We start from the raw sequence: 23,020 nt of genomic DNA on the forward strand, positions 1-23,020 counted from the left end.
GTCGTTTGATGTCGATAAATGGCGATTTTGACAGGCCACCGCGTTCACCCGATTTAACAGGTGGGGGATATTTAAAATCAAAGGTTTATATTAGTAAGCCAAAGACCATAGAAGAGCTCAAGAACAACATCAGTGAGCAAATAGCCGTTATTCCAGCCAAAATGTTAGCTAAAACTATGGAAAATGCTGCAAAACGCACAATACGCCGTACAGGCTCAAGGCGGCCATCATATTCAAAAAGTGATGTCAACAAATCTACTTGAGCCAAATAAAATGACTATTATCGTCAACATCAAAAAAATTGTGTTTTTCTTTAATAAAAAAAAACACATGGGTCCGTCGAATATGGGCAACCCTGTATACGGAAAATGACATAAAAAATACCTATGCAAAGTATTCAAGGCCTACTACCAGCATCCTTTTGCATGCATATAGTGCGTTATTGGCCTTTTTCCTCATCTCTAATAAAAGATTTTCCAATAACAGGTGTTAGGTGTTAAAGAGGAAAGATGATAAACGATTTTTTATGGCCGGAATTGGATGGTATTGATCTAGGCAACGTGCATTTTCAACAAGAAGGCGCTATGTACCACACAAGCAACGAAATCATTGATATTTTACGGGAAAAATTGAAGAGGTGATCACAATTGGCCAACGAGATCTTGTGATTTAAAACCTTGTGACTTTTTTCTTTGGGGCCACGTGAAAGAGAAGGTCTACGCCAACAGCCCAGGGTCGATTCAAGACCTCAAAGATGGAGTTCGTGAGGCTATCAAGGACATAGAGCAGCCGGATTGTACTGCCTTAGTGGAAAGTGAAATTGCCGTTACAGACTTTTTTGGAGGAGCAATGATTTTACTGCCTGGCGACTTCCGCCAAACACTGCCAGTAATTCTAACATCAACGACTGCTGACGAAATAAACGCTTGCCTCAAATCATCGAATCTATTTCGCTATGTGAAGAAACTTCAGCTGACAACAAACATGAGAGTTACATTACTTGATGATACATCTACTGAAGATTTTTCTGAGCAATTACTGACTATCGATAATGGTCGAGTACCTGTCGACGAATCGAGCGGATTGATTTCATTTCCTCTTATTTCTGTAACTTTGTCTTATCGGAGGACGAACTTCTCAATAAAGTATTCCCAAACATCATTAATAACTACAAAAACAATGAATGGTTGAGTGAGCGAGCAATTTTTGCGGCTAAGAATAAAGATGTAGATGACCTAAACTGCATAATTCAAAATGATATCATTGGAACAATGCATTCATTCAAATCCATTGACTCTGTAACAAATGAAGATGAGGCCACCAACTATCCAATTAAATTTTTAAACTCCTTGGATGTGCCTGGCTTACCATCGCACAATTTACGCCTAAAAGTTGGCTCCGTAGTAATCATGCTTCGAAACATAAGCCCCCAAAACTTTGCAACGGTACGCGTTTGGTGGTGAATAAATTGATGAACAATGTGATTTACGCGACGATACTCAAAGGAAAATTCGAAGGTGAAGAAGTTCTCATTCCGAGGACCCCGATGATCCCAACCGATCTTCCGTTTGAGTTTAAAATAGTTCAATTTCCGATCCGTCTTGCATTCGCCATGACCATTAACAAATCACAAGGCCAATCCTTGAAAGTTTGTGGTCTGATTCTAGAAAATCAATGTTTCGCACATGGTCAATGATTTTCACGGGTCGGAAAACCATCTGCGTTGTTTGTTCTTCCACCTGATAATAAAATAATATATGTCGTGTATCACAAGGTGCTAAACTGAAGAGAGCAATCTATTAAAGCTTCATTGAAATACTTGATTAATACAAAAATTAACTTCATAAAATTAAAAATCTGCTTTTTTATTGCCTCTAGGGCGGAACAAAGTTCGCCGGGTCAGCTAGTTTTTTTTTTTTTTTTTTTTTTTTTTTTTTTTTTTTTTTTTTTTTTTTTTTTTTTTTTTTTTTTTAATATTCATTTTTATTGTAACTAGTTAACAAAAAATAAATAATAAAATAAATAAACTAACGAACAATTTTCTTCGGTTTTTGTATAATACAATTAATATGATGGTGCTTTGCACAAAACTTGCAAAGGAGTTGATGATTACTGCACGAGATGGTGCGGCTTTTTGCGTTTCAGCCTTACAAACCATTTTTGTTGGTCAGTGAGGGCTGAGGCTTCGCTGTTGACATGATGAGATAGCCTATTTATATGAGATAGGGCATTTTTTTTAATTACGACGGCAACTGGTTCTATGCCGAGTTCGCGCGTTAGTAGCGCATCGCAAAATTTTATTCTGGAACCTTTGAATTTGAAGTATGTTGCTGGAGCTTGAGCAACCCCATAGTTGTATCCCATACGTCCAAATTGGTTTTAGTATTTGCTTGTAGAGAAGTACTTTATTGTACATGGATAAAGCAGATGTTTTACCCATAAGCCAATACATGTTTCTGAATTTAATATCGAGTTCTTCTCTTTTCTTCTTTACGTGAGAACTCCATCTCAGTTTAGTGTCAAGAGTCATACCCAGGTATTTAGCCGTGTTATGATATGGGATTTGCACTCCATTTATATATTGTGGGAGATATCTGATTTTATTGTACGTAAAATCAATATGAACGGATTTGGTTTCATTTAGTTTTATTCGCCAAGTAACTGTCCACTCATATATTCTGTTTAAATGTTTTTGAAGATTTGCAGTTGACTCAATTTGTGTATTTGCAACTGACAAGATAGCGGTGTCGTCTGCAAACGTTGCTATGACGCAGTTCTGATTGGTAGGCAAATCGGATGTAAAAACTAGATAAAGGATGGGCCCCAGAACGCTACCCTGTGGGACACCAGCTTTAATTTCTTTCAGGTCAGAATACGTGTCGTCGTATTTAATTCGAAAGAAACGATCGGATAGATAGGATTTTAAAATGTTGTAATATTGAATTGGTAATAGCTCTCTTATTTTGTTGACATCGTGACATACCTTATCGAAAGCCTTAGGTACATCTAGGAAGACAGCCGAGCACACTTTTTTCTTTTCGAAGGCATTTTCTATAACTTGGGTTAGCCTGTGAACTTGATCGATTGTCGAATGTTTTGGGCGAAAGCCAAATTGATGCGCTGGTATCAGATTCCTCTGCTCAATAATATTGTTAAGGCGTTTGGCAAGTAATTTTTCCAATAGTTTTGACAAAATGGGTAGGAGGGATATAGGCCGATATGATGAGACGTCGTGTGCTGGCTTTCCTGGCTTGTTGACCATGATCACCTCGGCAGTTTTCCAGTATATAGGGATGTGTTTCAATCTGAAGATAGCATTCATAATTTTGGTTAATTTAATTAGAGTAATTGGTGGGAGTTGTTTTAAGATTTCCCCGGTGATGAGGTCAAAGCCAGGTGCCTTTTTGGATTTTATTTTTTTTATTTCATCACATAATTCAGAATCCATTAGTAATGAAATAATCATCCGCTCATTTATATTAAAAAATAGCATTTTTCTTTGAATATCAAAATAACATCTCTTATTGGAAAACCCTTTATATTTTACTTCCATGACAGTTTGCTATCCAATATTACTCCGGGGTACTTAGCGTTGAATCCGAGGCACTGAAGGTGAATCGCGCATTAAGGATTTTTCAGCAATGTCGCAGAGCCTTTGGTAAAACCTATGGATATACACTGCACTTATCAGAGCAATCATTATTTACGCTTCTGTGGTCTGGTGGCGACGGAGCATGGTTAAGTCCACAATCCGGGAACTATACAGGCTGCAAAGAAGTGTATGTTTATGCATTACGGGTGCCATGAGTACAACCGCTGGTGATGCCCTAAGTGCTATGCTTGATTTGCTCTTCTTGGATCTTAAGGTACAACAGGAAGGAATAAAAGCAATGTAAAGACTCCATAAATATGGTTTCTGGCACGAAGACGGAACTTCGGGACACAGAGAAATCTTTAAGTTGCTATCTGAGCAGTATCCATTGTTTTTGGCACCTAAAGACGGCCTGATACCCACAGCTTCATTTGGAAGGAAATTTGATGTCAGGTTCCCGCAATGGAGCAATCCAGAATGCATTCAGGGAGGTTTGACGGATATTTTCTTTACCGATGGGTCCAAGAATAATATAGGGTCTGGAGCCGAATGGTACTTAAACAATAGTAATAAGTATCACTATGCTAATGGGGGAAATGGCAACTGTTTTCCAAACGGATCTTTTTGCCATCCTGAAAGTAGTCGAATGGATAATCGAGTGATGGAGCAGGGAGCAGATTAGGGTTTTCAGTGACGGACAGGCTGCACTGAAGGCTCTGGAGAAAGCGAAGCAAACCTCAAAGATTGTTCAAGAATTTAAAACGATGCTTAATTCTGTCGCAAGACAAAACAAGGCTGTACTTACATGGGTTCCAGGACACTCGGGTGTTCAAGGAAACGGAATTGCCGATGAAATGGACAACTGTGGATCAGCAGTTCCCCCACACATGCCGGACATAGGTTTGGTATGTCGGGATCAATTTTGAATAAGTAGGAGTTTAACCTGCTACAATATCCAGAACGTAATTGTGCCAGTGTTACGCGGGTCTTTCGGGCAAGCTGGAGCTTTTCATCTGCAATGGGTGGTGGTTGGACTTCGATTTTGGCATTCACTGGACGGGAGTTCATGAAGGTGGTAACAGTCTCTCGGTGAATGTCGTTTTATGTCTGTCTAAAAATTGTCTGGTCCAGTAAGTGTCTGTCTGTTTTCTCCTGGATCTCGTCAGCGTAGTGTAGTGTCTCCTGACGTGCCTGGGAGGCGGTTCAGGCTCAAGAAGGCTTTTGCAAGGGTGAAACATACAGTAGCACCCTAACAGGAACTGCTTGCTAAGCAGTTAGTTAGGCTCCTAAACAGGTAGCACATTGGCCTCGTTGTGAAGGTTTTGTATTGGGGACATCAGGAGGCAGCCAGTGCAGTCCGAATGGCAGTGTTTTAGCATCTCTGGAGATGTCTGCGTGCCCCTGGTTTCAGGCGACCAGACAGGCGCAGCATAGTTTAGAACCGGCAATCCAATTGCCTTCAATATTGATAGCAACAGTTCTTTGTCTTGGCCCCAAGTGCTGCCGGCAAGCGATTTGAGGACCTTGTTACGATTGTGTGCCCAGAGAAGGAGAGCAAGCTGTCAAAGGCTACACCCAAAATTTTGGGGTTGTTTACCGTCGGAATTAGTGTGTCGTCGACTTTTACCTTAAGGGACAGCTTGACCTACTTTGTCCAGGTGGTAAAGAGGGTCGCCGTGGACTTAGTGGAGGTTGTTGGAGGTAGTTGTTCACTTTGGAGCACAGGCCATCGATGTCATTGCCCGACGCCATTATCGTGCAGTCGTCAGCGTATGTGACCAGGGAGATTCCCTCTGGTGGCTGGGGAAGTTTCGAGAGGTAGAAGTTGAGCAGCAAGGGTGAAAGGAGCACCTGTGGAGTACCTCGCTTAATCTTCCTCTGTTTAGATGTGTGGTCACGAAAAATCACAGACGAGTGACGACCACTGAGATGGTTGGCGGACCACCTCTTCAGCCCTGGCGGGAGTGTCGACTGAGAAATGTCATCTAGTAGAGTCAAATGGCTGATTGTGTCGAAAGCCTTCTTCAAGTCCAACGCTACTAGGACAGTCATCTCGCAGGGGCGAGTGCAGTGGTGGTGCTATGCACTCGTCGGAAGCCGTGCTGATGTGGGACTGGTGCCAGGTGTTTCGTGAAAAGTGGGAGTAGGAGGGCTTCCTACTCCCAATGGTCCCAGGTGCGCAGCATAAGCGCCTTTAGTCCGTCAGGGCAAATGGCTTTTAATGTTTTTGATTTGTTGATGGCCCCCTGAACCTCATCACCGGAGAATGTAAGTGGCGCACTGTCGTTCGTCAGTTTGTGCAGCCTTCTGGTAGCACGACGCTTGGATCTGTCGGCCAGAGGATGCAGTATAAAATAAATCGCGCATCTCATAGGGTCCGATGAGGTGCAACCGTTGTAGGTGATGGCCTCCTTGTCGTTGTGCTTCGTCGGGTTCGAAAATGACCTAACGGTGGACCAGAGCTTACTCACCCCAGAGGTGAGGTTACAGGTCTTCAGGTGCTCAACCGATTTAGTCCGCTTGTGTTGATCTACTAGTTGCCGGATCTCCAAATTGAGATCCCTTATGCGGGGATTCCCGGGATCGGCCTGGCGTAGGTGGTCACGCTCGTTTGCTGAACGGGCTGCTTCGGCTGAGAAATGAGGACGAATGTCCTTATAGCTTCCAGCTGGAATGAAGCGAGCCGCAGCAGCTGTGAGCACCTTGCAGAATGCGCGTTCGCCTACGCGCACAGCGTTGGGGATGGGAAGAGCGTCGAAGGTGTCCTCGGTGAATTCCGTGAAGCCAGCACAATTAGCTTTTTTAAAGTTAAAATAGGACCGGTGATTCGCGGAAACAAAGTCGGCAGGTCTCTCAATCGAGACGATAACGGGCAAGTGGTCTGAAGCAAGCGATAGCATAGGTCGCCACGTTATGCTATTTATCAGACCCGCGCTAGCTATTGTTAGGTCAGGCGAGCTGCTGCAATTGCCAACTACCCTGGTGGGGGCTTCGTCGTTCACAGTGCTGAATGTCGAATCGTCCATTTGCTCTGCCAATTGCTGTCCCCTACGATCATTTGGCAGGCTTGAATGCCAAAGATCGTGATGCGCATTAAAGTCACCTACAACCAATCGGTTTTCACCTCTGATGAGCGCACCTATATCAGGGTGATATCCTGCCGGGCAGCAGGTGACAGGGGGTATATATATGTTAAATATTTCGAGCTCGGAATCGCCTGACCGGACAGCTATGCCTTGACATTCTAAGGTGCTGTCCCTGCGGTCGATTCCTTCATCGATGAGACGATACTGCACAGTGTGGTGGGCTATAAACGCTAGGCCCACCACCATTGTCTCGCTCGCGATCGTGTCTGTGCACGTTATAGCCATCCCTGGTGATCAGAGATGACCTAGCGTGCAGCTTTGTTTCTTGGACCGCAGCTATTTTAATACCGTGCCGGCTCATAAAGTCAACTATCTCGTCGACCTTACTCGTAAGTCCGTTGCAGTTGAATTGGAGAAGCTTGAAGCTTCTCGGTGAGGTCTGTGTGATTCGGGGGGTGAGGGACGCGTGGGGTTGTCTACGTTGGTGGGCGGCCGCGCCTCCGGGGGCGGTAGTGGGTGCAGAACTCTGCAGCAGGGGGAGGGGTTGAGGGGGAGTTGTGTTGCTCCGATAGCCTCCTCACCGTGGAGGTGTGGGTAGTGTTGGCGGTTGGTAGTGCCGGCCTATCAGGGGGTGTAGTAGCCGTGCAGGCATCAGACGCCTGCTGGCGGGAGCAACACGTGGCCACATACCGTGTGGACCACTCCCTATGTGACTTAAGACCTGAGCAGGTCTTAAGGTGGCTCCACCCGTTGCACTTGTTACACCTAACCGAGGTGGAGTTCGGGTGAAGCCGTTTGTGGCAGACGCAGCAGTTGAATACTTCTGGCCCAGGGTTCGATTCGATTCCAGCCCTGAGGAGAAGCATTTGGAGCAGGATTGCTGCGAGAGTTTGCCCCTGTGACGTAAGGGGTGGGGTGATATGCTGTACACTAGACAGGGCTAGTATACTGGGGCAGCAGCCCTTGGTCGGGAAAACCCAGAGTCATTCCGGTAACGTAGAACCGGCTGCCATGGGAATGCTATGCTGTCCCGGTTATGCTATTACGTTTTGTTGATTTAGTGAGTTTAGCTTCATTCCATTCCGTTCTTATTATTCTACAAGCTTATAGGTTTTTATCCACGAATAAACAGCGGGTTCTATATTTGTTTTATCTAAACCTCTTAACACTGGTGTGTATAACGCAGTCTCTGTGGATATGCCTTTAGTATAAGCGTGTTGTTACTTGGACATAAGGTCTGGCATCCAATTTTCTCTAATGTAGGCGTCTAGGTTAAGCGGTTATCGCGCCAATTAAGAAGAAGAAGAGGCGTCTAGGATTTTCTCAAGCATCTTCACGAGGAGTTAGTCTGATGGGCCTGTATTATTTTGAGAGTGAAGGGTTGTTTTTACCTGCTTTCGGTATAAACACAAGCCTTGTCTCTCTCCAAAGTTCAGGACATAGTTAAACCTCAAGCAACCTGTATATATCGCTTTTATCGCAAGAGGTTGCTCATTTTCTGGAGCATGGCTGGAAAAACGCTATATATAAATGGTGGTTTAAATCGGTCAAATGTTTTGATTGCCCATTCTATTTTTTCTTTCCTAACTATGCCTTCCGGGATGTTTAATACATTGTCGCTTACAACTTTATGACCTAAATAGTCCTTACATCATGGAAAATGTGTATTGACAAGATCCTGTAATGATTCTTCACAGTTATTAGTCCAATTTCCGTTTAGTTTGCGTATTGAGGTGGGCGTGGTCGGATTTTTTGATAACAATTTGCTTTCAATACTGCCGCAGGAGTCTTTCCATGACTCTCTGTTGGCCCAACGCACCCCTTTTTTGTATGTTCTTCGTAAATCATCAAGTATTCACTGTCGGCTTCTCTGGCTAACTTATAGAATTCAAATACGTTACGCTTTTGTGATCCCAGCTCCAAAATGCAACATTTGTATCAAAGAAACTCACGCGGAGCTTTTGACGCTTGAAAAGTCGGAGAAAAAATGAGTAGAAAATATTTTTTATTTTGGTGTTTAGAAAGACAATTCCTTAATGCTTAAATTTAAAACAAAAAAAATGTACTTCATATTTTAATGCTGTTTAGCAGAACTCTATCTGCGAATGAAACGAAGGTTCTCATAAGAGTTAGATTCAATATGAAATGGGAATTCGAAGAAAAAGTACATATTATACAGTAAAGTTATACAGGAAATGAAAAAATCAAACAAAGATTTCAAAGTAATTTCTTTGCGGCAGCTTTTAAGTTAAAGTTAAGTGTTTAAGCTTGCTAATGAAATACAAAAGAATAAATAAAGCGTAGTTTCTAGAATTTTTCCTTTTAATGGGGGTATTTTTAAGAATAAAGCGTTTTCTCCATATTTTTCTTTTTCACATCAATAACACGGAACTCGGTCTAAAAGGAAACTACAATGTCAACATTTATATGAGTTGCATCACATGTCGAATCCGTGGAGAAGAGTGTAGAGTAATCTTGCTGCAGACCTGCGGACTTTGATTTCGCGCATCACCCTACACCAGGCCGATTCCGGGGATCCCCGAATAAGGGATCACGATTTGGAGATTTGACAACTGGTCACCCAGCATAAGCAAACAAAATGGGAAAAGCATCTGAAGACCTGCAACTTCACCTTTGGTGTGAGTAAGCTCTGGTCCACCGTGAGGTCCCTGTTAAACCCGACGAAGCACAACAAGGCAGAAATCACCTTCAACGGTTGCACTTCGTCGGACTCGACGATTCCATGGCTAGAGGTCATTTTCAAAAAAAAAAAAAAGCTTCTGCTTGGGCGTATTCCAAAAAGCTGGAGAAGCGTTAAGATGATTTGTATCCCCAAACTGGTAGACGCGGTCACGACACAGCGAAAGATTTCAGACCCATCAGTCTATCCTCTTTTTTCCTCAACGATTGGATGAACAACATGCTTAAAACTAGAATAATCATGGGAGACATGGGCAGTAGCACAGCCAAACGCTCTGTCAACAGGGTGTATGCGTAGGACATAATGCTTATGGTTTCAGGAATGTTTCCAACAATATTCAGCGAGATTATGGAAGGAGCTTTGGGATTTCTCAGCAATTGGGCCACAGACTGCGGTTCTGCTATTCACTATGAAAACCAAGATATCAGACTTTGATCTCTCAAAATTAAACGGAGTTAGTCTAACGCTAACCCAACAAGCAAAATACTTAGGAGTTATCCTTGATCCCAAACTCAGCTGGAGACCCAATGTAGAATACAGGGTAAAGAATGCTAATATGGCACTTTACATGTGTAAGAGAATGATAGATGAAAAAAGGGGGTCTTCAACCAAAGTTATTCAATTGGTCATACACACCCATTGTAAGGCCAATACTAACATGCTAACACATCTCTTACCACTAAACTTATACATAAAAACAATCGCCACATGCAGCGCGGTGAGACTCAGAGATATAGAAAGCTAGATAACAAGATCGTACGGTCACAGCAAGATCTACTAAAGATACCCTCGCTGCTCAAAAACAAATCAGACTTCAGAATTCCCGACCTCAACTTCAAGAAAGACTTTACGGTACGTTTTCCACCGAGAGTCGAATAGAGGGAAGGGAAAGTGATTGTCGATTTTGGACTGCGTTTTATACCGTTAAATTCTTGCCTATACTTGTGATTTAGCTTTCATGAATAACGAAAGTGAACGTCAGCTGGCGCACCCGCGGTGGGTGTGATTGTGTCGAAAAAAAAGTTCTACCATCTCATTTTATACCGGCTGAAATTTTGTTCATGTAATGTTGACATTTAGTAGAATAAAAATAAAAAGTCAGCTGCGCCGTAGAGGGGTGGATATACGTCAGCTGAACGCAGTGTAACATTCTTGCTTCGGCTGACGGTCTTCCCACCGCTATAAACGCAGCTGACCATCATTTTTATATTTTCATGTGTCCAAAATTATGTAAAAAAATTTCAATCGGCGTAAGTAGTTTCAATTTTTAATTTATTTTTCCCCCTTCTAGAGCGCAGCTGACAATTTTTTTTTATTCTACTAAATGTCAACAATGAGGATGGCTCCATATGTAGAAGTCCACGCAAATGGGGAAAGTTACTGATCGCCATTCACTTGGGAGTGACCAGGACGATTCTTCTACATATAGTTCAAGCAGCTCACAACGTCCGGGATTAGCCCACGTATCCTCTGGGTAGCTTCCCAATACCTGTTCGGGAGTGAGCTGAAGTGAGAAGGCGAAACATTCCAGGATAGCTGGTTGTGCGTTGCGTTTGGGACCCGCCACTTAAAAGCCATAAAAGTCGTGCTTGGCGAATTCAACACCAGGGTGGGCAACGAGGGAGTTTTTGATCCCAGTCGGAAAATTCAGCCTGCACAACGAAACATCCGGTAACGGACAGAGGCAGATCGACTTCGCCGGTGCCCGAAACATGGTAGTCTGCAGCACCAGATTCCAGCATAAGAAAATACACCAAGCAACGTGGCTGTCTCCTGTCGGAAAACGCGAAAACAAATCGATGATGTTGTGATAGATGGTAGACACGCTTCTAGTGTTTTAGATGTACGTACGATCCGAGGACCCAACATCGATCCGAGGACCGAACATCGGATCACTACCTTGTTGCAGCAAAACTACGCACACGCCTCTGTGGAGCGAAAAGCGTACATAATAATTCCTAAGAAATGGAAAGCAGCGAGAGTGGTCGAACTACTGAAATCTGGGAAACCCGCCAACCAAGGGGAATCTTATTGTCCAATAACTCTCCTTTCCCCAGTAGTTAAGACATTTGAAGTCCTCCTACTCCCACTCTACACGAAACATCTGACACCAGTCGCATATCAGCATGGATTCCGAGTGTACAGCACCACCACAGCATTAACCGCTCTAAACACCAAAATTAACCACGGCCTTAACCAAAACCGCCCCTGCGAGAGTACTGTCCTAGTAGCACTGGACCTGAAGAAGACTTTCGATACAGTCAAGCACTTCACGCTACTAGATGATATTATAAAGACGACCCTACCGCCGGGCCTGAAGAGATGGTCCGGGAATTATTTGAGTCGACGACACTCGTCAGTCATTTTCCGACACCAAACTCAAAACAGAGGAGGATAAAATAAGGTGTTCCCACGGAGGTCCACGCTCCCTAGGGATCGGACGACTAAGCTGGGCTCTAAGCTACCGCGGGGGTCGGTATGTTGCGGATAACCCGACAGCCTGTAGTAGCAGGTTAGTTGCGAATAAGTTTTGACAAATAAGTAACCCCCGACAATGAGTGGAGGAGATAGAGGGCGCGATATAAAAGCTAGCTGTTCCGATGAGATTTCTGTGTGAAAGGCGAGTCAACACCGCCTTTTACAAATAAGTGTGCCCTTCACCATGTAACTGCATGGTGAACATAAAAAATCCAGGGGCGTCTGACTCATAGTAAGCGGCTACCTGGTCAGCGACTGTTCTCCATGTTAAGAGCGGCTGGTGATAATATGACATTGCGGCCTGCGGGCCATCAGGATTGATTCAGTAGGATCCTGATTATGGCATAGTGGATCGGAAGCAGATTGCGATCGGGCTGGGACAAACCTCTCTAATCTGAGTAGGCGGAGTGAAATCCATTAGTTCCGGTTTAAAGTCTGGCTCTGAACACTGATACCCGTAAGGATCAGAGTCAACCCTAGTATGCCCCCCCCGTTCCATATAAAACCATAAGACTTACGAAAACTACATACACGTGCAGAGATAGCGGGTGTGAGCTTGGGCTCATAAAGCATGGGCAAAATTGAGAATAAAAAAAAAACAAAAGCAAAGAAGAAAACAACAATGATGAAGGAGGAGCCGCAGTCTTTAAGAGGAATTCTGTTTTTAATAGAACTCCACCGCAACCAGCACCTGTTACAAGTAACACACCGGCAGCAAACAAAGCAGCTGAAAGTAACTCAGCTTCCTTGGCAGCGAGCCATCAACGAACCAACGGAGTGGCAGCGCATACAAGCTCCATCCTTGAGTGGATCTCAGGCATCCCAACACACCACATCGAAGACGAGCAACAGCGGCAGCTGAACTCCCCGCGGGTGATGGACAGGCACCAAAAAAATCTGACATCACCATCAAATAACAATGAGCCAAAAGCTTGTTCGTTAACTGATTTGATTGGGCGCCTTAGAAAGGAAATCGACGGTCTTATGCAATATGCCGACACACACCGCAATGTCCACAATGACATAAAGAAAAGGGTTAACAAAATAAAATTTGCACCCACGGAGGTGAGCATGCAGTTGAAGAAAAAACTCATAAGGTGTTAGATCACAAGATCTCGGTGACCAATTGTGATCACCTCTTCGAGAGATAAGCCGGTCCGGAAACTTTTCTCGTAAAAGATCAATAGTTTCGTTGCTTGTGTGGCACGCAGCGCCGTCATTTTGAAAATAAACGTGGTCCAGATCAACACCATCCACTTCCGGCCATAAAAAATAGTTAATCATCTTTCGATAGAGCAATCCATTCACCAATAACACCTGTTATTGGAAAACCCTTTACCTAAACTAATTCGCAACCCTTTGAAGATGAGCAAAACAACAAGAAGGGCTGAAAAAAGCTTTCCTTCGTTAGAAAAAGAGATGAGATCTAAAACCACTCCAGAATCCATACCACACGAAGGATCAGAATCGCCTGACCCCAAGAAAATAAGGTGAAAATCGTCACAGAAATCGACATCTTCTGCGACCACAGAAAAATGGCAGACGGTTCGGAGGAAAAAGAAGCCAACAAATGTAGAGAAAACCCACGGGTCGCTTCGACCTAGATCTGATACGATTATACTCCACAAAATGAGGGAAGGCACATCTTACGCGGACCTGGTACGCGCAGTGAAATTCAGCGTAGAATTGAAAGATGTCAGTGAGAGGGTCTAAACAATGTGGACAACACAAATAGGTGGGTTCCTTACAGAGTTAAAAAAAGGGAAAAAGGTGACTCTACCGATTACCAGAAAGCTTTCGAAAAGATGCTGAAAAGCATTGCAACGGTTAATCTGAAGACCCACACTGTAACACTGCAATGTAAAGGTCTTATATCCGACTTAAACACAACTGAAAAGCTACTTGAGGCGGTCATAGAGCAAGCGCAAGTGAGAAAGCCAAAAACCATAAAAAGTGTCCGCACATCATTTGGAGACACACAATCTGTCTACGTTGAACTCCAGGATGAAGATGCTAAGAAAGTAATGGCGCTTGGATATCTCAACCGGATTAAAATGGGTGAAGCTAGACGGTTCGTACTATGTGAGCTACTATGCACCACCAAAGTGGAGCTTAGAAGATTTTGAACACGTGATGACAGCACTGAAATTTGAGCTATGAGGAAAGCGGCCGATTCTCATCGTACGAGACTTCAGTGCCTGGTCTCCCCAGGAGTAAACACATTCGACTGCGGCAGCGGCCAATCAATAATCGACGTCGCTTTTACAGATTGCACCACAGCAAATCGCGCAACATGGATGGTAGACAAAAATTTGTGCACTCACCGCGATCATTTGGCTATAGTAATTGAGATCAACGATATACAACTGCCAGAAGAACAAAGGACGCTACAAAAATGGAAGAGACTTGCCTTCAACGCCGAGAGCTTCCAATCGATTTGGAGAAATCAATATGGAAGCACCCCGAGCACCACAACCTACATGCCACATGTTGCTCACTCAAGTGGTAATGGAGCTTTCTCAACAACAGGAGGAAACTAGTGACCGACACCAAAATCAGCCTGACATAGACTACATTCCACAGTTACAACAGAAGAAGCCTTAAGGGTGTTGTAGTTGCCCCAACAGTCGGTTCTAGGTTACCAGAAAGGCCCGGATTTATAATACTATATATCCGGCCAAGAACTGTCACTCCAGCAGCACTCTCCGTACATGTATGGGGAATGTTTATGCTGCTACAACAACAAAAACAGCACGTTGACGCGTATAAGAGATAAGAAGGCAGCATACCCAGACGGTGTTCCCAACAACTCCTTTAAGGTAGCAGTGCAGGCGACGCAAGAAATCTTCGCGAATATGTAAAGCGTTTGAACGCATCATTTGTGACCGGCTACCATAACCATCTGGAACGCCCAACCGACCTATCTGACAAACAATTTGGTCATGACCACAGCAGCCGGTTCTACGTTACCGGAATGACTCGGGGTTTTCCCCGACCAAGTTCTACCGCCCCAGTAAACTAGCCGTGTCTAGCGAACCATATATCGCCCCACCTCTAACGTCACAGGAATAGCTCCTTGCAGCAATCTTGCCCCAAATACTTCTCCTCAAGCTAGTATTAAATCCAACCTTAGGCCAGAGATATTCTACTGCTGCGTATGCCATAAATGGCTCCACCCAAGCTCCACCTCGGTTAGGTGCAATACGTGCAACGGGTGGCGCCACCTTAAGACCTGTTCAGGGATCAAGTCACACAGGGAGGGGTCAACAAGGTATGTGGCCACGTGTTACGGGGACAAAGCAGTAGCTCTTGGTCCCTCGCACAGTCTGTTCCATGTGTCAGGCCGTACTACCTCGGAATCTGGCATCAGTCAAATGCAATTCCTGCAATGGCTGGTGCCATTTTCGGAGATGTTCCGGCCTGCGCACCCCCCGTGAGTGAACAACTGACTACGTTGCCCCCTGCTGCAGAGCTCTGCACCCGCAACCGCCCCCCTGGCGCGGCCGCCCACAATCATCAGGCCGCAACAACAACAACGGATTGCACAGCAGGACCAACGTAGGCAATCCCACGCGTCCCTCCCGATTTACAACGACCTTACCTAGAAGCTTCAAGCTTCTACAATTCAACTGTAACAGACTCACGAGTAAGGTCGAAGAGACCGCAGGGACAGCACCTTAGAATGTCAAGGCACAGCTGTCACCTGCTGCCCGGCAGGATATCACCCTGATAGAGGTGCGCTCATCAGAGGTGGAAACCGATTGGTTGTAGGTGACTTCAATGCGCATCACGATATTTGGCATTCAAGCCTGCCAAACGATCGTAGGGGACAGCAATTGGCAGAGCAAATGGACGATTCGACATTCAGCACTGTGAACGACGAAGCCCCCACCAGGGTAGTGGGCAATCGCAGCAGCTCGCCTGACCTAACAATAGCTAGCGCGGGTCTGATAAAAAGCATAACGTGGCCACCTATGCTATCACTTGCATCAGACCACTTGCCCATTATCGTCTCAATTGAGAGAGACCTGCCGACTTTGTTTCCGCGAATCACCGGTCCTATTTTAACTTTAAAAAAGCTTATTGGGCCGGCTTCAAGGAATTCAACGAGGACACCTTCGCCGCTCTTCCCATCCCCACCGCGGTGCACGTAGGCGAACGCGCATTCTGCAAGGTGCTCACAGCTGCTGCGGCCCGCTTCATCCCAGCTGGAGGTTTCAAGGACATCCGTCCTCATTTCCCATCCGAAGAAGCCCGTTTAGCAAACGAGCGTGACCACCTACGCCAGGCCGATCCCGGGGATCCCCGCATAAGAGATCTCAATTTGGAGATCTGGCAGATCCTAGTAGATCAACACAAGCGGACTAAATGGGTTGAGCACTTGAAGGCCTGAAACCTCACCTCAGCGGTGAGTAAGCTCTGGTCCATCGTTAGGTCATTTTCGAACCCGACGAAGCACAACGACAAGGTGACCATCACCTTCAACGGTTGCACTTCGTCGGACCCGAAGAGATGCGAGAGCTATTTTATACTGCATCCTCCGGCCGACAGATTCAAGCGTCGTGCTACCAGCAGGCTGCACAAATTGACGAACGACAGTGCGCCACTTACTTTCTCCGGTGATGAGGTTCAGGGGGCCATCAACAAGTCGAAATCATCGAAAGCCATTGGCCCTGACGGACTAAACGCGCTGATGCTGAAGACCCTGGGACCACTGGCAGTAGGATTTCTCACAAGGGTCTTCTGTCTGTCTTTGGCCACTCTCATCATCCCTGACAAGTGGGCAACAGGGAGAAGGGTCCCACTACTGGAACCTGGGAAACCCGCCAACCAAGGGGAGTCTTATCGGCCGATAACTCTCGTTTCCCTAGTAGTGAAGACACTTGAAGCCCTCCTACTCCCACTCTTCACGAAACACCTGGCCCCAGTCCCACATCAGCACGGCTTCCGACGAGTGCATAGCACCACCACAGCACTCACCGCCTTAAACGCCCAGATAAATCGCGGGCTTAACCAAAACCGCCCCTGCGAGAGGACTGTCCTAGTAGCGTTGGACCTGAAGAAGGGTTTCGATACAGTCAGCCATTCCACGCTACTAGATGATATTTATCAGTCGACACTCCCGCTAGGGCTGAAGAGGTGGACCGCAAACTACCTGAGCGGTCGGCACTCGTCAGTGATTTTTCGAGATCAAACTTCAAAGCAGAGAAAGATTAAACAAGGTGTACGGCAGAGTGGTGTCCTTTCTCACTTGCTTTTCAACTTCTACATCTCGAAGCTCTCCCAACCACCAGCGGGAGCCTCCCTGGTCTCACACGCTGATGATTGTACGATAATGGCGTCGGGCAATGACATCGATGGACTGTGTTCCAAAGTGAACAACTACCTCACCGACCTTTCTCGCTTTTTCACTGCGAGGAATCTCAAACTTTCCCCCACTAAATCCACGGCAACCCTCTTTACCACCTGGAGGTCAAACTGTCCCTTAAGGTAAAAGTCGACGATACACTAATTCCGACGGTAAACAACCCCAAAATTTTGGGTGTAACCTTTGATAGTTTGCTCTCCTTCTCTGCGCACACAACCGCAATTGCCACTAAAGTCCAAAACCGCAACAAGGTCCTCAAATCGCTTGCCGGCAGCACTTGGGGCAGAGGCACACACTGTTGCTTTCGACATTTAAGGCAATTGGTCGGCCGGTTCTGAGCTATGCAGCGCCTGTTTGGTCGCCTGGAACTAGTGACACGCAGTGGATAAAGCTACGCACATGTCAAAATACTGCCATTCGGACAGCGACCGGGTGCCTCCTGATGTCCCTCTTTCAACACCAGCATAACGAGGCACAAATGCTCCCAGTAGTGGAGCATAACAAACTGCTCAGCAAACAGTTCCTTATTGGATGTTACCACAGGTTTCGCCCCTGCAGACACTTGCTTGAGCCTGAGCAGCCCCCCAGGCACGTCAGGGACTACGCTGACGAAATCCAGGACAAAACTGACCGCAACCTACTGGAACGGACAGTATTTAGACAGTCAATAAACGACATTCACCGGGAGACCCTTACCACCTTCATGAACTCCCGTCCTGTGAATGGCGTAATCGGAGTCCAACCACCACCTATTGCATACGAAGAGCTCCAGCTTCCTCGTGAGAGTCGTGTAACACTGGCACAATTACGTTCTGGATATTGTAGCAGGTTAAACTCCTTCTTATCGAGAATCGATCGCGACATATCAAACATATGTCCGGCAAGTGAAGGCACCCCGCACGACACTAACCACCTCTTCACATGCCCCCTAAAACCGACTCATCAAACAACCCTCTCCCTCTGGACCCAACCTGTCGAAACAGCATGTTTCCTGGGCCTACCTTTAGATAAGCTAGACGAAGACAACCCGTGATATGCCCGACACTGGCGGGGCTACTATTACTGTTAACAAACAAACAAATCCCCATCTTGAGACTCGCGTTATACTGACACAATAGCATTCTGAATATTATGCAGATTTATATTGTACTTATGCAAAATATGCCCTGTTCTACCTAACAAGTCCACTCAAACAAACTTATCTGGCCCTAGGGCCCAACCACATCGAAACAGCATGTTTTTGATTTTAGCCTTAGATGGCCTCGATAACAGCAACTGCGTAACGGCTTAGTAAGAATGTATCAACAACGCCCTCTCCATTATTTCTATAGCAGTAGTAATGTAAAACCTATACAACTTATAGACATTAAATGCATAAAAATTAATATATGAAATTAGTATTCACATACCTCTTGACTGCTAACAAATTGATATTGACTTAGATTTGGAGCAATGAACTGGGGACAGCACAAGTTTTGATGATGATGCATTTGGTTTTGTGATAAAACTGGATGTAAGTGATGCTTTTGAATTATTTGGCATTGATTAGAATCGTTGTTATATAGGTGACTTGTGGAAAATTTAATTGGGTCGTCTAAAGCCACGCTCAACGACGGAATCGACCAATCATCTGTTAAGCCATCTTAAATTAAAAGAACAAAAAACGGTATTGTTACAATACACCTACCTATGCTATTTCGCACAGGTTGTGAAAGCTGTGATTTACCATCACAGCCAGTTCTAGTAACTACACAAGATGTTTTGTTCTTTCAAAGTTGTGATTTATGTACTTCAAGTATATCATTGTACTTACTGTTTTGATTAAGCCCTGAAACAAGTGGAATTGTACTATTGTTTGATCCTCCAGTGTTGTAAGCACTGGAAGAGTAATCACGTTCTTCATTTTGTGACACGTCTGCAATATTACTAGCAGCACTATTTACACTACCGCCACTACTGCTTGATCCGTTTGTGATAGTTGTTAAGGTACTACCGAGAGTATTATTTTTTTTACGAAGTATCATTTCACCACTATCATTATGCAGTTGTTTACGGCTACATGCCCTCATGCTATGTACCGCCTCTTTCGATCCACAAACTGTATTTGGGATTACACTTTCTGTCATAGCCGTGGGATTAGAACACATGTCTAGCCAATTTGCAACATTCTTTTTCTGCTGTTGTAGTGAGCCAGTAGCGGGGGATGAATAGGACCCCAGTGACGTTACATACGTTGAGCTTTCATAAGGGGAGCAGTAAAATGGCTCTGATTCTGAATCCTCCGGTATGGTTTCGTATATATGTTCCGTGTCATAGTTGATATGCTGCTGATCATTTAAAACGTTTTTTAGGGAACGAGATGGTGACGGTAGTGTCCATGATGGTTGTTCCATTTTATATGAACGTACATTCCTTTTCACAAGATTATGATGAAGGTTGCCAATGCTTCGAAGACATTCAGGCTGGCTAGATAACTGATTCAAACTTTTCTCATTTCTAACAGTCGAGGTTACATCCTTTGGTTGGTAAGAAGAAACACACGTTGATTTCTGTTCTAAACTGCTGACGGTATCTACACCTAATATTGTGTCGACATTAATAACCGTTACTGGTGGTTGATTCTCAATCGACATATCTTGGTGTTTTTTGACCTTACTCTCACTATGCATTGCTAAAACTTTCTCTAATTCATTTGCGGATTGATCTTGAACAAGGCGATTTTCGTAAGCTATTTTACTTTCCACGTAATACTCCTCCTCAAGATCATCCTCGTCATCAGCTTCAAGATCCACTAACAAAGGATCGTTAAAATCGTCTTCATCCTGAAACAGTGAAGGATTTTCATTTTTGTGCCATAAACAATTAAAATTCATTTTAGTCTAATAAATATTAGAGAGATTATACTATGAAGAAGTGTACAAAGAGATAAATATGGTATCAAAAATATTTCACAAAATGTTTTTAACTTTTCATTAAGCCAAATATTTACAAGTAGATATGAAAACACGCTAACACCACAACAGTCGACGTTACGTTGCCGGAACGACCTGGATTTATATTCGGCTAAGGACTCCAGCAGCATTTCCAAAAATTCATTGGGTTTGTTTATCCTGTAACAGCAACAGCAACCCAATAATACCTAAGAAATTTTAAGATGAGTACCTATATGCTCGGTATGAAAAATATCGACCACATGTATGCAAAAAGTATAGTAGAGCACCAACTCTGACTCTTGACATTTCTCACTCACATAATCATCCCAAGTGATAGAAAGTTTTTTCAAATAGCGGTGGACCCTCGGCAGGCAAGAAGTCCTCCGAGAGTATTTCTGCCATGAAAAAGCTGCTCATAAAAATCCTCGGCCGTACGGAGGCGGCGTGGCACTATAGGTCCCTCCATTTGTGGAACAACACGTAGGAAGACGGGCTCGGCAAGGTGTACCGCAGGGTGGTGTCCTTTCTCCCTTGCTTTTTAGCTTTTACATCTCGAAGCTCCCCCAACCACCAGCGGGAGTTTCCCTGATCTCATACGCTGACGACTGTACGATAATGGCGTCGGGCAAGGACATCGATGGACTGTGTTCCAAAGTGAACAACTACCTCACCGACCTTTCTCGCTTTTTCACTGCGAGGAATCTCCAACTCTCCCCCACCAAGTCCACGGCGACCCTTTTCACCACTTGGACAAAGGAGGTCAAGCTGTCCCTTAAGGTAAAAGGTGACGACACACCAATTCCGACGGTCAACAACCCCAAAATTTTGGGTGTAACCTTTGACAGCTTGCTCTCCTTCTCTGCGCACACAACCGCAATTGCCACTAAAGTCCAAAACCGCAACAAAGTCCTCAAATCGCTTGCCGGTAGCACTTGGGGCAAAGACAAAGAACTGATGCTTTCGACATTTAAGGCAATTGGTCGGCCGGTTCTAAACTATGCTGGGCCTGTCTGGTCGGCTGGAACTAGTGATTCGCAGTGGACAAAGCTACAGACATGTCAAAATACCGCCATTCGGACAGCGACCGGTTGCCTCCTGATGTCCCCCATTCAACACCTACATAACGAGGCACAAATGCTCCCAGTAGTGGAGCATAACAAACTGCTCAGCAAGCAGTTCCTGCTTGGATGTTACCGCAGATTTCACCCCTGCAGACACCTGCTTGAGCCTGGGCCGCCTCCCAGGCACGTCAGAAGACACCTCTTAGACTACGCTGACGAAATCCAGGACAAAACTGACCGCAACCTACTGGACCGGACGGTATTTAGACAGTCAATAAACGACATTCACCGGGAGACCCTTACCACCTTCATGAACTCCCGTCCTGTGAATGGCGTAATCGGAGTCCAACCACCACCTATTGCAGATGAAGAGCTCCAACTTCCCCGTGAGACTCGTGTAACATTGGCACAATTACGTTCTGGATACTGTAGCAGGTTAAACTCCTACATATCCAGAATCGACCCCGACATACCAAACACATGTCCCGCATGTGAAGGTACCCCGCACGACACTAATCACCTCTTCACATGCCCCCTCAAACCGACTCATCTAACCCCCCTCTCCCTCTGGACCCAACCTGTCGAAACAGCATGTTTCCTGGGCCTACCCTTAGATGAGCTAGACGAAGACGACCGATGATATACTTACACAGACAGGGCTACCTATGCTGTTAAAACAACAACAACAACAACAACACGGGCTCGGCTTTATACCCAGCAACGGAAAAGTTACGCCAATAAATCTACCTCTAAACATGTTTTCGTTATTTTTTTTTTCAGTTTTAAAAGCGGATTTGGATTTGCGACCTCAAAATTGTATTAAATTTTGCGTTAAAAATGGATTCAACGGTGTATGACGAAATTTTTCCCAGAAGATGAGACAGTTCAGACGGACTATTATTTGGGAGTTATAAGACGGTTCCGATAAGGAATTCGCCAAAAAAGAAAGGATTTGTGGTCGAAAGGAAGTAATGGAAAAACCGAAAACGGTTCTGATGGCTATACCGAAAATAGAGTTCGAGAAATGTTTCAAGTGCCGGATCAAATACTCGCAATTGATGTGAATATATTCTGCGTATTTTTTTGATGACGGTGGTATATACCTTTATAAATATAAGTAATTATATATTAATTAAAGATAGCTCCTTTCAAATTGACTTTAGAAGTACTAGTGGACGTTTTTTCTTAGATTTTAATGTGGAATCCGCACAGCTGGTAACGGTGATAAAAATAAAAATTTAACAGCGCTAATATATTGTTACAAACACGAAGTTTCGTAAATCGACTGCAGGTAGCGAGACAGTACAAGCTTTCTGCGTCTACCGTTAAATGAGTTATGCTACAAACAGTGAACACCGTAAACGCAATCCCGACTCAGCTGTTACGATCAAACCAATGAGAACCCCATGTAAACGAAAAGTTCCTTCCTTCCTTATCGTAGTACCGTAGATTTTATTTCACGATTATTAAAAAAATCCCGTAATACCGACTCATCTGATTGCTCTCTCACCACACAGTGTTGCAAAGCAGCACATTTCGAAATCATTTACAAAATAGACTTAGAAAAATGATAATTTTTGTTAAAATAGCTTTAAAATACTGTTAAATAATGTTAAATATAGATAAATGAACTATTTTCATTTCTTGGTTTTTGGCTTTGGTTTGGTTGGTTGGTTAGAGTGGTGATTCATCCAGAATCCAACTAGCGCTTCCGCACCATTTTGTTGCCACATCCTCGTTACCAAATTGTTTAACAGTTATTTGCAGCAGTTATTTGCTTTGGTTTATTAAACAATGAAAA

General features: G+C 44.5%; 1 protein-coding gene across 2 annotated transcripts in view; it reads right to left on the bottom strand.

The window, feature by feature from the left end:
* Window positions 1-23,020, bottom strand: part of LOC129249850 (slo-interacting protein 1) — a 39,995-nt gene that overhangs the window by 15,033 nt on the left and 1,942 nt on the right. Inside the window, exons 5-7 of one of the 2 annotated variants that reach the window (XM_054889520.1) lie at window positions 19,882-20,047; window positions 19,039-19,803; window positions 18,635-18,867 (exon numbers count right to left, since the gene is read on the bottom strand). In XM_054889520.1, the coding sequence (XP_054745495.1) occupies window positions 18,635-18,867; window positions 19,039-19,803; window positions 19,882-20,047 (1,164 nt within the window). Of the gene's footprint in view, window positions 1-18,634; window positions 18,868-19,038; window positions 20,048-23,020 lie in introns of both variants that reach the window. The other variant, XM_054889519.1, reaches the window with a different exon arrangement.

This window comes from Anastrepha obliqua, chromosome 6, assembly GCF_027943255.1.
Source record: "Anastrepha obliqua isolate idAnaObli1 chromosome 6, idAnaObli1_1.0, whole genome shotgun sequence".
Lineage (NCBI taxonomy): Eukaryota > Metazoa > Arthropoda > Insecta > Diptera > Tephritidae > Anastrepha > Anastrepha obliqua.